Below are 17,491 nucleotides of genomic sequence, written 5' to 3' on the forward strand. Positions count from 1 at the left end.
AAGGTTAGAGTTCCCACCTAATTACATATTATTTAATCTAATAAACACCAAATGCACTGCCCTTCATGTCTCTGGCCTCCCTGTCATCTCTCTTGACCTTCCCCTAAAGGTGTCGGCTGTGAAAGAGATCAAAAGAAAAGGTTACGTTTTACACTGATTCAAAACATTTTACAAAAATTTATTGTTTTATTATGTGGAGAAATAAAAAGTGTACATCAGCAAAAATATTTTAATTCATGTGACATATTTCATTAGACTACAATAACTATTTTCTTACACTGACATCTATTTAAAATGAGGTTCTGGCATGGCATTCTAGCCTGTGTCATTCTGAGAGAGAGATTCCAGCAAGTTCCACAACAAAAATAGCACTAATTCATCTCATTCATCACTGTTACACTGGGAAGGTATATGGGCAACAATCAAAGACAAACATGATTCAAAACTATTGATTCCCTTTTCTTTTTACTTATTCTCATTCTCGGGTATATTCTTATTGTCAGGTATGATTTTATTTGCATGTAGTTTAAGGCATGCGGGAGACCTAGAAAATGTTGTTCCAGCTCTTCTGGTGCAATCTCTTATCTTTTATTGTAACTTGAAGTTATAATGAAACTAGTTTAAAATATGAAACGCAAATGGAATTTTGATGTGATAGACTAAGAGGAACCTTACTATGTGGCAGATTGATTCACTCAGTAAACATTTATTGAGCCCCTGCTATGAGCAAAGCACCATGCCTGCCAAATAGGAAGGCTGTTCAAGTCTGGGGGAAGTGGCAGCCCAGTGACAGAGAGCGGCATGTTAATGACTAGCCCTGAGTTGGGACTGAGTGAGAGCTGGTAACCAGAGGTATGAGTGTCTCGCACAGAGGAGAGAGGAAGGAGAAATTCTGACTGGGGTGAGAGAGGGAAAGCTGCAGACAGGTGGCTTTGGAGCGGAGCCTTCCAGGCCTGGAAGGATTTCAATAGGTTTCAAGAGAGGAGCTGCACAGTTGAGGCTGAACGAACAGGAGGAACAAAAGCAAAGAAATGTGGGAGGGAGTGATGGAGCAGAAACCGGCTCTGGGAAAGGTGGTGCTGGGGCTGAGGCTGCTTATGAGGTGACAGACGGGGGCATAAGCCTGAAAAACGATCAATCAGTAGGGGTTTGGGCACCAGGTGGAAGGATGGGGCGGGGCTAATGTTGTTAGCCCTGACGAGCCAATGAGAGTTTCCCAGGACTTAGCAGAATAACGTGATCTATTTGGGTTTTAGAAAAGCACAGTGATGACAGCAGTAGGAGGGATGGATTAAAGCATGTGGTGGCAGGGAGACTAGTTGAGAGGCCCTGGTGTTGTCCAGGTGAGACATTATGAGTGCCAAAATTAGGTAGAAGCAGAAAGGAGAAGACGCTGGAAAACGTGGGAGGGAACTCGGAGACTAACTAGAAAAGAGAGGGACAGATGGGGACACTGTGGGAGTTAAAGAAGACCCTAAGATCGTTAGACAAAAAAAAAAAAAAAAATCCCCCGTATATCCGGTTTAAGGGCTTTGATCCAAAAACCAAAGAATGTTAATAAAGAGAAAAAAGAATTTTCTGGGGGTATCCTCTAGTCTGAATCATATTGATAAATTCATTAATTTCTTTAATAAATATTTTTAAGGGCAGTCTGCTAGGCAGAGCAGATACAAACAAGAAAAAGACATAATTCCTGGTCTCAAGAAGATTGACAGTTTAGTAAAAATACAATTACATTAAACTGATAAATGCGTGTAGGAATAATTAAAGGGTGCTTATAAGAGTGTATTAGTGTCCTTTTGCCATTCTGACAAATGGCCACCAACTTGGTGGCTTCAAACAACACACATTTTCTTACATTTCTGAAGCCAGAAGTCCAAAATGGATTTCACCAGGCTAAAGGTACGGTAAACCATACTCCCTCAGGAAGTTCTAGGAGGAGAATCCATTTCCTTCTTTTTTTTCCAGCTTCTAGTGGCCACCTGTGTTCCTTACCCTGTGACCTCTTCCTCCACCTTCACAACCAGTGACATAGCATCCTCTCTGACTCCGTTTCCCTCTGCTTCCATCACATAGTTTTCTCTTCTGTCGATAATCAAATTTCCCTCTTGTAGGATATGTGTGATTACATTCAGGGCCTACCCAGGTAATCCAGAATGATCTCCCCATTTCAAGAGCTTTATCACATCTGCAAAGGCCCTTTTCTATATAAGGTAACAGTCACAGATTCCATAGATTAGGACCTGGCAATCTTTGGGGGCCATTATTCAACCAACCACAAGGGGTATAGAGAAAAGGCCCCAATCCAGCCCGTTTCTCCTGAAGGCTGTGGTGAACCATTGGAAAGCTTTAAGCAAAGAAATTACAAAGTAAAATTAATTCAGGACTTCTGATACAGGCTCTAGAAGAAGAGCCTAGAGTCAGGGAACCCATACGATAGTCCAGGGAAGTTTTGACTAAAACAGTAGTAGTTGGGTTAGGTGTATTGGAGAGAAGTTAACACAATGGCACCAGCGGCTCTTCGCAGATTGTTGGATGGAGTAAATGATTTCCAATTTGGGTAATCAGGGGCCATACACCAAGATTTGTAATACAAGAGCAGAAGCAGATTTGGGAGGGGTTGGAGCACCTTAGGCAGGGAAGGAAATTTTTATCTAAGAAATAGCATGTTCTGAGAATTAAGCAACTTGCTTGCCAACTAAGTTTTAGATTGCAATCCATTCTTGGAGACTGCCTCTAAATACAAAAACAGAAATCAATTAAGTCACACAACTTCTATCACTAAATGTTAACTTCACATTTAGAACAGAATCTCAGGATGTGAAGGAAAAATAAGTATGTAATTACATTGGAACTTTTTCTCATCTGGACTGAAACCATGAACTATCAATGCTGTACTCTTAACAATCGTTTTCTATCCAACAGTTCTTGGCTTTTTCCCCTACTACCACACACCCAACTGATGAAGAGAATAAACACCTGTGGTTTTTATTCTAGGCACACCCACCCTAATCGATTTTTTCCTCCCCCTATTCCCCTCCTGTTACCAGAGTGTATTAGAGTAAATTAAGAGTTATTTATCAGGATAACTAAACCAATTTTTTCAGTTAAATAACTTTATAGCGTGTGACTAACTACTGCGAGACAACCCCACTCCCTCCCCCAACTGATAGCAACACATTGTCACAACACCACATGAGAACCACCAATTTGGGTCCCTAAGCCACCCACAACAAATGTAGCCAGAGTAGTGACATGCCTGTCACTGAACTCATTCATAGTACACTACTTCTGACTACAGCCCAGTTTTGGGATTTTTCAGTCCATTGCTGCTTCTAGTACCCCCCTTCTCCATTTCTTCTCTAAAGCGTACCTTCAACCTCATTTTACCATCCAGAAGGACTAAGATTCATAGAAGCAGCAAAACCTTTATTTATTTATTTACTTTTTGGGGAAGTCATATGTTTTCCGAGTCCCTTCCCTCTTGAATCACAGCGAGTCTCTTTGCCATCACAGCCTCCCCAGGGCTTCTAATCCTTCCTGCTTTCTCTCCATCCTTTGTGCTCCATGTACTTAGTCTGCACTGCACGCTTTACCACTGTATTATACCTACATTGCCTTGTCCTCTGATTTCCTTATATGTGCACGTCTTGTCTCCTTTCTAGATTTATGTGGTCCTTGTAGAGTTTCGCATCTCAATACTCAAAAACTAAAGAGGTGATGTATGGTATGGAAGTTAAATTGCTGAGACGTTCAGAACAGAGATGTATGCTGTCTTATTTGACAAGACAAAAATCTCTCCCCTCTGCACTGCAGAGATCTGTTATATATTCTGCAGTTGTTCTGCATGCAAAGATGGGAAAGAATTTTGTCTCAGCCTCAGAAACAATATACTGGCTCCCATAAACTAAGGGAAAATGAATCACCTTTTGATTCTCGTGCTCCTAAAACCTCAAGTTTTAGGTTTAATGCTTCTTGTTCCTTTTCCCCTAGAAGTATGCTTCATCATTGTTTCCTGGATAGTGAATCCTTTATCTAGTGTTTTTTACTTGTTTTCTTGAAATGCTGCATCTGGTGTTTTCACTTTCTGCTATCTTCATCTTCTATAGTACAGCAGATATTTCTGACCAGAATCTGTGTGATTGAGGCTAGATCTGGACAGGGCTCTTCAAATTGTGTATCCAACACAGCTACTTAAAATCCCGCAGGGACTTAATATTCAATAATGTTTATGAGCTGTTCCTTTGCATCTTAGTAAGGCCTGGATCTTGCCCCCCAAAGGCTATAAATAAAATTAGATCATTTTAGTGGCTTTCTTTCCACCTGAATTAATTTCTTTTCATTTTAGAGGCTCTGCTTTTCAGATTCTGTTTTTTTTTTTTTTTTTCATTTTTTAGACAGGATTGATATAGGAGATGAGTAAGGCAAAAATTCCAAGAAAAAGACAGGCAGATAGCATTTTGAATGTGAGACCCCATTCTGCTGAATCAATACTTAAATCTGCGGTAAATAACACTGGCAGGATGCCAATCCATAAAATACACCATAAAATGCTCTAGCGTATTCCAGAGTCTAATATGCTTCTCAGGCAAACAGCATTAAATTGAGGCATGGCCGTTCTTATTATACACGTTAGCTTGTGCATGCTAATCACGAAATAAAATTCTTTTTCATTTTATTAGGTACTCAATATTCGTCAAACACTGGACCCAACGAGTAGGGAAACAGGTGTGCATATAGTTTTAACACAGGATACTAAGTTTTCTGACAAATGCAGGATGTTTGGACACATATAGGAGAGCACCTAACCCAGCCTAGGGGCATTGGAGAAGATGCTGAGAGGAACTCATAACTGAATTGAGCATTGAAGGACAAGGAAAATCAGATTGTGAAGAAAAGAGATGTTTCAGGCAGAGGTAACATCATGTGCAAAGTCATAAAGGCAAAAAGGGGTATGGAAACTCTGGAAAATGACCAAGAGTTTAGTAGGAGTTAAAGCAGAAGGCTTAAGGCAGACTAGTAGAAGCTAAAATTTCAAGCGGGTTGACCAAACAAGAACATGAAAGACTTTATTCCATAAGCATCTGGTCAGCGGGAAGATGCATGACCCTCTGAGTTCCAAGGAAAGGGAAAACTATGGAACTTTGAAACTATTTCAGAGCCATGGAAAGTACATGAAATTATCTAGTAAATGGTATAAAATACCAGTCACAGTCCTTTCTGTAAAGCAATGGGGCAAAAATCACAAATTGTTTCTTAAGACAGAAAACAAACACGCAACACACACACACACACACACACACACACACACACACACACTAAACTATAATACATACGACTACCCCATTCAAACATTTTGATCGCACTACCTCTATGGCCTTCAGGGCATAGTGAAGATTTCAGAATTTTGTCCAGAAGGCAATCACTGAAGAAGGCTAAGCCGCAGAGTGATAAGATCAGATTTCTGTCTTTAAAAGGTTACAGTGACATTGTTGAGAAGGCTGAACTGAAGGTAGGCCAGCCAGACCAAAGGCAGGGACTGTTCTGATAATGTACAGGAATAAGGATGAGGGCCTGAAGGTCAGGCCCAGAGAGATTTAGCAGGTCAGATCAACAGAATTTGCTCTCCAATTGGATGGCGAGATGAAATAGAAGGAAATCTCTAGAATTGTTCCACCAAAGTTTCTGACTTAGGCTGCTAGATGAATGAGGAAAACATGGGTTAAGAAACATAGCAAAAGATTAGTGATGGCTAGGAAAGAGAAAGATGATTCCATCTAGGGATATCTTGAGCTTTCAGAGCTTCTGAAACAAGCAGATGGAGATATCCACAAGGCTACAATATACATGGATTTGAAACTTGAGACAGAGATTCAGGAGTCATTGACTTGCCTCCTCAAGAATATTACTCCAGGAATTACCCCATCTCTTTTGTTCTGTTGTCTGCTTGGTTGGTTTAGGGTGTTTGTTTGTTTGTTGGTTCTCTACTGGAGTTTTCCCATCAGCATCAAAGCATGTTATTCCCCCATCTGAAAAAATCCTCCTCATCTCAACTGTTTCCACCAGCTACTGCCCCATTTCTTTGTTCCATTTTGCAATGTCAGTTCCTCTCCTTCAAATCCCTCTTAAGCTCATTCCACATAGCGTTATACCCTCGCAAGTCCATCAAACCATTCTCCATATTGCTAAATACAATGGTCAAATCTTGATGTCATCTTACTTGATTTCTCGGAAGTACTGACAAAGTGGACATGCTTTGTTTTTCAATACATTTAACTTTACTTGGCCTCCAGAATATTAAACTCTCTTCCAAACTCATTGGTCGCTTGCTTTGTTTCAGTCTATTCTTTTTATTTTGTTTAATTAATTAATTAATTGTTTTGCTCCTCTCCTTACCCCTACACTCTTTTCATTGGAATGCCCAATGTTCAGTCATTCAATCTTGGACCTTTTTCTTCTCTATCCACATTCATTCCCTTAGATACCTCATCCTCGGCGATGTGCCTATGACTCCCAAATGTATATCTCCTACATTGAATAGCCCAAAATATTCTCCCCAACTCCTATGTATAACATCTACTTGCCATCTCCACTGAAGTAACTAATAGACATCTCAAACTCAAAATATCCAAAACTCAACACCTGATCTTCGCTTTGTCAGACCTGTTCTCCCTACAGCCATTTTCAATTCAGTTGATGGCAACTCCATCCCTCCAGATGCTCAGGCCTAAAACCATGGAAAAAATCTTTAACTTTCCTCTCTCTCTCTCTCTCTCTCTCTCTCTCTCTCTCTCTCTCTCTCTCTCTCTCTCTCTCTCTCTCTTTCATACCCTACATCTAATCCATTAGGAAACCCCATTTGGCTTTACCTTTAAAATAGCTCTAGATTCCAGCCATTTCTGACCACTTCTATTACTACCACCTTGGTCCAAGCCATCATCATCAACTCTCACCTGGAGTGTTGTAGGAGCCTTCAAACTAGTCTCACAGCTTCTATCCTTGCACACACCCTCCCTACAACACACACACACACACACACACACACACACACACACACACACTGTCCTCAGCCATAATGAACCTTTGAACTATAAGTCAGATGATGTCAGTTCTCAGCAAAACGTGCTGCAATGGCTAACCATTTTACTCACCCAAAGGACATAAAACAGCCTATAAAACTTCATATGATATGGGCCCCCAATGACCGTCTGATCTCATCTATTTCTACTCTCCCCTCAACATTTGGCTCCATCCACACTGGCCAGACACACTCCAGGCCTGACTTGGAAACTTTGCATTAGCTGTTCCCTCTGCCTAAAACACTCTTCTTCAGATGCTATGGCTGACTCCCTGTATTCTTCAAGTCTGCTTAAAAGTCAGTTTCTGAGAATAACCATCATCTCCATCTTATCATTGCAATCCACCTCCCCAGAATCCTGGATCTTTTCTAAACTCTTCTACCTTTTTCTCTTTTCCACAACATTGTCCTATTACACAGTGCAATTCACTTATTCTCTGCATTTATTGTTTATTGTCTCCCTTGACCCTTAGCCCCACCACTAGAGTGTAAGCTCTGCAAGGCAGAAAACTTTGTTCTGCTCATTAATGTATTCCAGTTTGTGCAAAATAAATACTTGTGAATAAATGGAAGTATCAACATATAAATAGTAGTTGAAGAAGCCATATTCATTGAAAAGAGAAATAATTGAAGAGAATGGACTAAGGACAGAATAATTGGGTACTCCTCCTTTCAAGGGACTAACAGAGGAAGAGAAACTCATAAAAAGTACTGAAAAAAGAATGGTTGGAAGAAAAACATAAAAGAATAATGTATCAAAAACCAAGGGAGGAGAATATTTTAAGCAGGAGGTCAAGCTCTGTGAAAAGCCAGGCCCCGGGCTCTCCTGAAGCCACTTTCCCCTGCTTTGCTGGCCAGCCTCTACTGTTTTTGGCCCTGTCCATCCTGCACGTACATATGCTCTCTCTGCATCTTCCTCAAAACCTTCCTGTTGTAAACTGTCCTCTCCAGTTGCAAATATCTCTCCATTTATTCTTTGGAAGAAAGCTCACCAGTTTTTATGCAGTCTAAAAGGAAATTTAATGGCCCTATTTCTGCTATGACTTGTTTAAAGCTTACCCATGAAGCTATCAGTCTGTATTTTCTTGGGGGCAAGGGAGGATTTGTACCCATGTGCCTAAACAGTCGGGGGCTCATTACTTGTATATAAGAATTTCTTAAGTACCTCATTTCCTTTCTAAAACTGTTAACATCTGTTAAGATACCTATAACTTAGGGGAAGCTCAGCATTGCAGATTTGAAATTATTCGAGAAATATTTAGGTAAAAAAAATGTTCTCATGGTCTAAGAGGCTTTTTGAAGATTTTTTTGTTGTTATATTGCCCTTGTATATTCCCAGCTTCCATGGAGATGACCTGGGGTTCAGTTGTCTAATCAAAGAAATAGTCCCATGTAATAGTCCTAGGTGCAAGGACCTTCTCTGAGCCGGGTAATTGCCACTTATTCATTCAGCAACACTTAAAGGATAGCAAGGATATTTTGCTAAGTACTTGGGAATAATAACGCATGACTTCTCCTTGTGGAGCTCACCCTCTAAAGGAAAGGAGAGTCCATGTAAATAAATAACTACTGTACAACATAAGTGCTACCCAATTTACACCCAGTCATCCCTAGAATTATTCTCTGTTCTATACCCTGCCACTCTTCCCACCAGATGTTGAATCTGTACAGGATGCTAGTACAGGATGTTATAAGAACCTCAAACCTACCCAGAGAAGAATGGTGTTGGCTGGATCTAGTAAACATGCCTAGGATAAGGCTAGTAGCTTAGGTCAACAGGGGTGTCTCACTGAGGTATACGGCCAGGGACACAAGGCAAGATACTCACCACTCGCCTCTCCACCTACAGCCCTGATTGTTCCCCTCTCCAAAAGGGACATACAGAGCTGGTCCCATTTTCAGTACCAAACATTTATCCCCCTGGTTACTCAATCTTGAAGGAGAAAATCATGAAGTTCAGTTTTTTTCCCACATATAAAGGACAAAAACAGCAATTCCACCCTTTGTTAGTTGAAAAAGCAAGTAATTTATCTTTAGCAACTTAGAATGTTCAGTTATTTAGAAGAGGGTCTGATTTTCTAAGAAAGTGTCAATAGAGCTGTTACTCATTATTCCAAATAAGTGGTAGGCCTATATCTTTAAAAGTTGTCAGAACACTATATAGTGTGTGTGTGTGTGTGTGTGTGTGTGTGTGTGTGTAGTGTATGTATACACACACACCATATATATATATATATATATATATATATATATAATGTGTGTATACTGTATATATATCTAATATATAATATTGAATATAAGATTTACTCAATGAATCATATTTTTATTTTGAGAGCACATAAGCCTCCAAAATGAAGTTTAAAGGTATAGGCTGGCGAACTAATTCCCGGTTATATTTCATGGAGTTGGAGGTGGGGGACAGAAAGAGAGAGGATGGGAAGAACACTGATGGTGTCATGAAGTGACTTCTAATATAGTGCTCTGAAATGATCCTTTGAAAACTGTTATCAACTCACAAGAACAATAATAAATACATATTAAAGAAAAATGTTAACGTGTAAATGAATATAAAACACAATCTGAGCAAATGGAATAGCATAACATGTCCTTATATTGGGTGACTCAATATAATAATATCCTCCCAAAATCAGTATAAATTGAATGTAATCCCAGTTAGAATTTCAATAGGGTTTCATTTTGTTTTCTGCTCTTGCAATTGGTAAAACGGTCATAAAGTTTATAGGAAAAAATAAATAGACCCTAAAAAGCCAATATCAGAGCCTGATATCAGAGCATACTTTAATTCTACTATAGATTGATAGGGTAACAATATGAAAATAAACAAACGGACCAGCAGAACAGAACAGAAAATCTAGAAATAGATCCACACATGCAGTAGACTTTTAATATATGACCAAGGTAGTGTTTCAATTCAGCGGGAAAATGACAGAATATTTACTAAATGACGCTGACAGAATTGGCTATCCCTATTTTAAAAACTAAAGGTATAATCATGTTACTTATGTATAAAAAGAAAATCCAGAAGAATTAAAACTTTGATGGAAAATAAAATTCTTGAAAGAAAATCTATAAATTACCTATAATCTCTAAGAATACTGAAAACTTTCTTAACTAAAACAGAAAACCCGAAAGCCATTTAAAAAGAAAAGACATAGTGATTATATATAATTTCAAATGTCTAAAATGATGTAAATTCCCATTAACAATTAAATAGAAAAATTACAAATTTGAGGATAACATGCAATGCAGATAACAGACAAGTATCTACACAAAGCTATTTTATACACAGGTAAGAAAAAAATAAATAGCCAAAGAGAGAATAACATGAGCTTAGATCACAAGTAAGCAATTCACAGAAGAGTTTAATAGAAAACAAATATATGCTCAGAAACACCTGCAGAAAGGAAGGAAAATTAAATTCTTGCCATCAAACTGGCAAAAATCAAAACGTGATAAACTTGTAGAGTATTGTTAGGGATTGAAGAGAAATGGTACTTTTATACACTACTTTTGGGAGTCTAAATAGTAACAAACAAGCTTCATAAACAATCTGAAAAAAATCTATGAAAATTAAAAATGCAATCCTTTTAAAACTTAAATTTTGGATAATGTGAATTTAACAACTACTATATATATATTAGGTATACATAATTTTATTATATATACACAACTTTAAAAAACACTACAACAATGCAAAAAAATTGTTGATATAATTCCGTTGATGTGCAATTTAAAAGCTATAAATGAAAAGAAAAACATTCAAAATGAAAAAATGTTAAACTGATAAGAACAGATTCTACACTTGATCTTAACCAAAAGGCTGAGAAGTGATACAATCTAGAAGAAATGGATAAATTTCTAGAAGCATACAATCTTCCAAGGCTGAATCAAGAAGAAACAAAGTTTGAACCAACCAATTACTACTAATGAAATTGAATCCATAATCAACAAGCTGCCAACAAATGAAAGTTCTGGACCAGATGGCTTCAAGGGTGAATTTTACCAAACATTATTTAAAAAAGAATTAGCACCTATTCTTCTCAAAATATTCCCAAAAAATGAAGAGGAGGGGAGGCTACCAAGCTCATTCCAAGAGGCCAGCATTACCCTGATTCCAAAACCAGACAAAGACATTACAAAAAAGAAAATTATAGACCAATATCCCTGATGAACTTAGATGTGAAAATCCTCCACAAAATATTAGCAAACCAAATTCAGTAACACATTAAAAAGACCGCGATCAAGTGGGATTTATTCCTGGTGTGCAAGGTTGGTTCTATATCCACAAATCAATCAACATGATACACCACATAAAAAAAAAAAGGATAAAGATCATATGATCATATCAATTGATGCAGAAAAAGCATTTGACGAAATCCAACATCCATTTGTGATAAAAATTCTCAGCAAAGTGGGAACAGAAAGAACGTATATCAACATAATAAAGGCCATATTAAAAGCCACAGCTAAGCATCATACTCAATGAGGAAAAGCTAAAAGCGTTCCTCTTAAGATCAGGAACAGGACAAGGATGTCCAGCCCATTGTACGAGGAACTCTTTGATAATAAGCCTGGGTATCCTGCAGTGCACCTGGCAGCTGCAGCACAACCTACCCCTAAAGGAAGGAATGGTGGAGGTCCCCGGAGCTCCAGCCTTCTTTGCATGGCAGGGCCCTGATTCTCGCAGGGGGGTCTACAGCGCCACGAGGTGGTTTAAGAGGTCCACTGGTGTGTTATCCTTGAATAAATCATGAGCTCTGGAAGCCTAGCCAGGGGCAGTGTGTCTTCACAGATTTGCCACAAATGTGGTGCTGAAGGCCTGAATCCTCAAGATTTAGTCTGATTTGACTTGGTTTCTTTTCATGTCTGTAGAATTAGACTGTGTCACAGAGTCACCAAACATTTTCCACTTGTTTATGGAAAGACATAGTTTTCTAGGGGTATGTGAGGGATCATAATGGCCCAGAATGGCAAATAACTACAGAAAAATGTAATTATTTTCAAAATTTCTTGGAACCTTAATACTTTGTGATTATTATACTGAATCTCATTTTCCTTCCTCCCCTTCATAGATTCATATGGTGTAATTTCTTAATTCAAAAATTATTAAAATTTAGTTTTAAGGATTTTTTAACTGAACCATACCTGACCCCCAAGATAACTGCAGAGGCCTCTTGGGTTTTAAAAAACCAGTTTGGATATTGCTAACCTGAAAATATAATAGAAATTGGTTTGCCATGTTCTGTGGAATTATTTCTGTCTTGTTTCCATGTTCTTGATATGTCAATATTTATATCTTACCAGACACCTGTACAGATATCAAGCCTTTTTTTTTTTTCAAATTTTTTGGGGAGAATATTGGGGAACATTGTGTTTTTCCGGGGCCCATCAGCTCCAAGTCAAGTCGTTGTCCTTCAATCCAGTTTTGGAGGGCGCAGCTCAGCTCCAAGTCCTGTCGCCGTTTTCAATCTTAGTTGCAGGGGGCGCAGCCCACCATCCCTTGTGGGAACCGAATCGGCAACTTTGTTGTCAAGAGCTCACTCTCTAACCAACTGAGCCATTCGGCCTCCCTCAAGCCTTTTCTTTTGATCCAACATTCACTTATTCAAAAACATTTGTTAAATACTTGCCATACCATTTTTCTAGTTGCCAGGAGCCCAGCAAGGAAGACACAGTCCCTGCCTTCACAGAGCTCTGGAGTCTAACAAAGAATCCAGGTTGGATGCAGGTTCTGTGAGAGCAGGGATTTTGTGTGTGTGTTGTTTTCCAGGGTATCCCAGGCACCTAGAACAGTGTAAATATTGGTCAATTGCTAAAGGAGTAAATATTTAACACTAATTGCAAGTGTGTTGAGTGTTATGGAGTATATATACGGAGCATACAGGTATGGTGGAGTATATATAAGTAGGAGACCTTACCTGCTCTAGAGGACCATATAGAATTAGTTCTCCATTACCAGAGCAGGGGGGTGGGGGGTGGGAGATGAGGGTAAGGGGGATCAAATATATGATGATGGAAGGAGAACTGACTCCAGGTGGCGAACACACAATGGGATTTATAGATGATGTAATACAGAGTTGTACACCTGAAATCTATGTAATTTTACTAACAATTGTCACCCCAATAAATAAATAAATAAATAAATAATTAGTTCTCCCACTGATAGAGTTATCTGTCTCTTTCGAGTGGTTTAGGCAGGCTCAGTGAAACAATCAGTACCTATTTCCAGTTTAGGCCACCCTCCTATTATGCATGCAGGCTTCAATCACCTTGGATTTTTCAGTAATTGATCTCTGTAAATGAGAAGTGAGATGAATTGCTGAATAATACCATATGTCTATTGAAATAAAAGAAAAATCCCAGTCTAACAATGCAGATTTGTGTTTTTTGCTTCTTGCCTGTTCACTCCCCCACCCCATTTTCTTTTCTAACTTGCAGATGAAGGAGCTTCTATGCACCCTTGTGATGACACGTACTGTGGACCTTTCCCAGAATCTGAGCCGGAAGTGAAAGCTGTAGCTAACTTCCTTCGAAAACACAAGAAGCACATTAGGGCTTACCTGTCATTTCATGCATATGCTCAGATGTTGCTGTATCCCTATTCTTACAAATATGAAGCGATCCCCAATTTTAACTGTGTGGTGAGTATTTGACCCTGTATATGTGTGTCAGGCTTCATGCTTCTTTCTAATGCTAAGATGGTTCTAAGCAGTGATGATAATAGCAAATATATATTGTGTTTATTCTAATAAGCATTTTATATTTATTAATTCATTTATTTTTCTTAATCATATACGGTAGGAAACTATTATAATCCCCATTTGACAGATAAGAAAACTGAAAGCTAGAGAAATTAAATAATTAGACTAAGAACACACAGTTACAAGGGTCATAGCCCCAAACCTAACTCCAGTGTTGTTGTTTTAACCACTGTACTCTGCTGCTTCCCCGATGCAATCATTTCAAACCTATTTATATTCTTACCACAGGTTGTACAGAAAATGTCAGGATGGATTCGATTAGTATTACAGCTTCGGTCACATGTGCAGGGTTGTGATTAACTTTATTGAGTAAATAATTGCTCATAAATTATGGTCTGACTCTCATTAATTAAAAGTAAGTTTTAATTTATAAGCACTATTTGCTTAGTTCTAGGAAGTCTCTGGGCGTGTAGCTGACAAGTTAGCACTAAGAATGAACAGCCTTTCAGGCATATGATTACTTGAAGGTGAGAAAGCAGTGTTCCTTTCTCTCATCTCAGAAACCTGACAAGCTACCCACTACAGGCATAATTCCTTGTAAAGTGGGTATGACTCGGAACGTATGGTATCTAAAAGCCTATCAAGTTCAAAACCAGGCCAAAGTCATGTATAGTGTTAGAAATAAGGAAGAAGCGAGAACAGTGATTGTGAGGAGGTATAGGAAGGCTTGCGGGTTGCTCTTGATATTCTGTTCCTTACCTGGATGGCATTCCATGAGCGTGTGCAATTTGTGATCATTCGTTGAGCTATCGATTTAAAATGTGTATACTCGTTTGTATGTATAATATACTTGAGTTCAAGAGGTTTTATAAAATAGAAGCATCCCTTTCTCCCTATACCTTGAACTCTAAGTCCTGCACCAGTTGCTTGGTGTGGCAGGAATTCCTGGTCTAGATGTCCTGGACTAGAAGAGATAGGGAACATGAGGCTATCGGGAGAAGGCCTGGGGGAAACCTTAAATTCTGTCCAAAAGAGGAACTTTGTTCTTGGCATTCCAAGCAAAAATGCTGAGCAAATTCTCTCTCTTGAGAAACATTGTGAATGTGAAGGTTATATTTGATAGCGTCGTTCTTCAGCTACTCTGTGGGTCAAATAGGATTTTTGGTGGTGGTGGTGGTGGTGACCTGGCATCCTAACCACCTTGTACCACAATGTTACCATAGACCAATGTCTAATCCTTTCTAAATTGGGCACAGTGTCTATTTATATTCTCTCAATAGATTACATGGAGTATATAATATGTTACAAATATTATCTGAGAACGTTCTCCATATTTTGAACTTGTCTTTCCACCAGGAGTTGTTAAGACTATTTTCTTTTTGTCTTAGATTGGAGGATGTGGTATAAAGAGTAGATTAGTTGTTCACAACCAAGGATGAATTTGTTTCCTAAGGAACACTGGACAATGAAGGAGACATTTTTGATGGTCATAACAGGGCTGGGGGATGCTATTGACATCTAGTGTGTAGAGGTCAAGGATGCTGCCAAATATCCCACAATGCACAGCACAGCTTCCCACAGCAAAGGATTATTTAGTCCAAACTGTCAGTCACGTCACTGTTGAGAAATCCTGTTAGTTGGTTACATATAAGATAAATCACTAAAACCAGGATTATAATTCTCAAAAGCTAGGTTGTCTCTGAATGCTAACCAGAAACCATTAAGTTCTATTAAAATTGCTCAAAAATGTTTTGTCAATATGTACGAGTCTGTGTTTCTGCTAACATCTTTAGGTCATTGAAAGTTGCTTTGAATATGGAAATATATAAATAAAAAATATACTCAGTAGAGGAGGTCTGATAAGTGAGGCCTGAGTCCTTCGGGACAATTGGAAAGAGAAAGCAATGGAGAAAAGAGAAAGCACTTAAACTCTCTCAAACAGGTGTCTAGCTATGCCACCTGGGAAAAAAATTCTTAGAAAATTTGCTGAAGTTTCCACTTTTTCTGAAAGGATCATATCTAAACCTCTTATCTACATGCACCTGTACTGAATGGCAGAAGTGCAGTGAGCTGAAAAGTCTAAAACTATGCAATGTTTTGTGTAAATATACAAAGTGGCTATCTTTTTTTTCTGAATGAATTTTTTTCATTGGGTTTAGCCATCTAAAATAAAATAGTGAGGAACAAAGAGCAGAATGCACCAGCAGAATGCAGTAATCTTCTAAATGTAGAAATATCTGTCCTTGCCATAGGATATTTGTGGCTGTTGGATAAGATGTTAAATCTTAGAACATTCTCCATCAAGATACTTCATTATGGTATTTATATTCCTTTTCTGTTGGCTCTTGAGAGGGAAATGTCATCATCAGTGAGATCAATAATAAATTGTCTGCCAGGTTCTGGAGCCTGGTCCCTGAATATCTGTAAGGGGTGGCATTTGCTGCAAACGCTGCTTTATGCATCCCTGAGGTGAATGAGAAGAGTAAGCTGAAGCTGGGTCCAACACACAGCCCCATGTTGCCCAGAGTGCTTCAATTGATGTTTTAAATTATTCATAGGCAAATTGAAATGGGAGAGTTGTATACTGGTGTCAACATACTTCTTTTCCTCTCACTGGTCATACAATACTTCTCTAACTCCTTGTCAAAAGTAGTGCTTTTATACCATTGAAAATGTTTTCCACGGTAGTCCGTATCATCCTAGTTCATGTTAGAATATTGACCTTTTAGTGTGTCAATTGTGTTGAGTATTTTTCCTGATATTGGGGCATTGGTGAGAAGAGCTCCACCTCAGAATTTCTACATCTCTGAGCTACCTGGCCGAGTTCCATCAGAGACATATGTAACCTTAGTAGTCATGAAGCATTCTGAAATTGTTCCCATTCCAGTAGAGATAAACAAACAAAAGAAGTCATTCTTACTGAATTAAAGGGCTTCTTAATTGACCCAAATGGGTTTTAAATACCATATACTGAAATACTCATATGTACTTCAGGATCAATAAGGTTATGGTGATACTCTTGCAGATCTGTGCTTATTCAACATTCATGCAAGAAATATTGATTAAGCATCTGCTATGTTCAGGTACATGGCTAAATACTACCTATGTAACTATGAGTGTGACTGACATGGGTCCTGCCCTATCAAGCATTTTGTAACTTATAGAAACAGGTGTCTCCGAACTAAAGAGGACAGGACACAAAATCAGTGTCTGAAGGTATGAGTACATATGCACTTATCCCAAATCAAACTCCCCTTGCTGTGGAACCCCACCCAACTCGTTTAACTAACCTCTATGGGCCTTCCTTTTCTCGTCTGTAAAATGGAAATATTTTAGATACTGTTTAAATATTTTACATCAGTTTAGCTACTGATCACTGGCTTGTTGCGAGGATCAATCAAAGGAAATAATGTGGTCTGAAACATATTGCAAAGTGCAGCATGCGACTAAGAATAATATTATTATTAAATAGAGAGATTACCTAATGTGCCCATCCTTGTTCTTCAAACTGATGACTGATAAGGCTCAGACAACATGCCAGTGTTTCCAAAGATTTCAATGCAATAGTGTAAGTGATATAATTTCTCCATTTTTCCCTCACAGGAATCTGCCGCTTATAAAGCTGTAAGTGTACTTTACTCGGTTTATGGGGTACTCTATAAATATGGACCTGCCTCCAGCACATTGTGTA

General features: G+C 38.6%; 1 protein-coding gene and 1 pseudogene across 2 annotated transcripts in view; one reads left to right on the top strand and one right to left on the bottom strand.

Moving 5' to 3' along the window:
* The window catches only part of CPA6 (carboxypeptidase A6), a 238,435-nt gene that overhangs the window by 211,372 nt on the left and 9,572 nt on the right, over positions 1-17,491 (top strand). For both annotated transcript variants that reach the window (XM_033126466.1, XM_033126465.1), the window contains 2 exons: positions 13,538-13,740; positions 17,404-17,488. In XM_033126466.1, the coding sequence (XP_032982357.1) occupies positions 13,538-13,740; positions 17,404-17,488 (288 nt within the window). The remainder of the gene's footprint in view (positions 1-13,537; positions 13,741-17,403; positions 17,489-17,491) is intronic.
* On the bottom strand, positions 10,813-10,931 carry LOC117034209 (uncharacterized; annotated as a pseudogene).

Source organism: Rhinolophus ferrumequinum, chromosome 14, assembly GCF_004115265.2.
Source record: "Rhinolophus ferrumequinum isolate MPI-CBG mRhiFer1 chromosome 14, mRhiFer1_v1.p, whole genome shotgun sequence".
In the NCBI taxonomy this organism is placed as follows: domain Eukaryota; kingdom Metazoa; phylum Chordata; class Mammalia; order Chiroptera; family Rhinolophidae; genus Rhinolophus; species Rhinolophus ferrumequinum.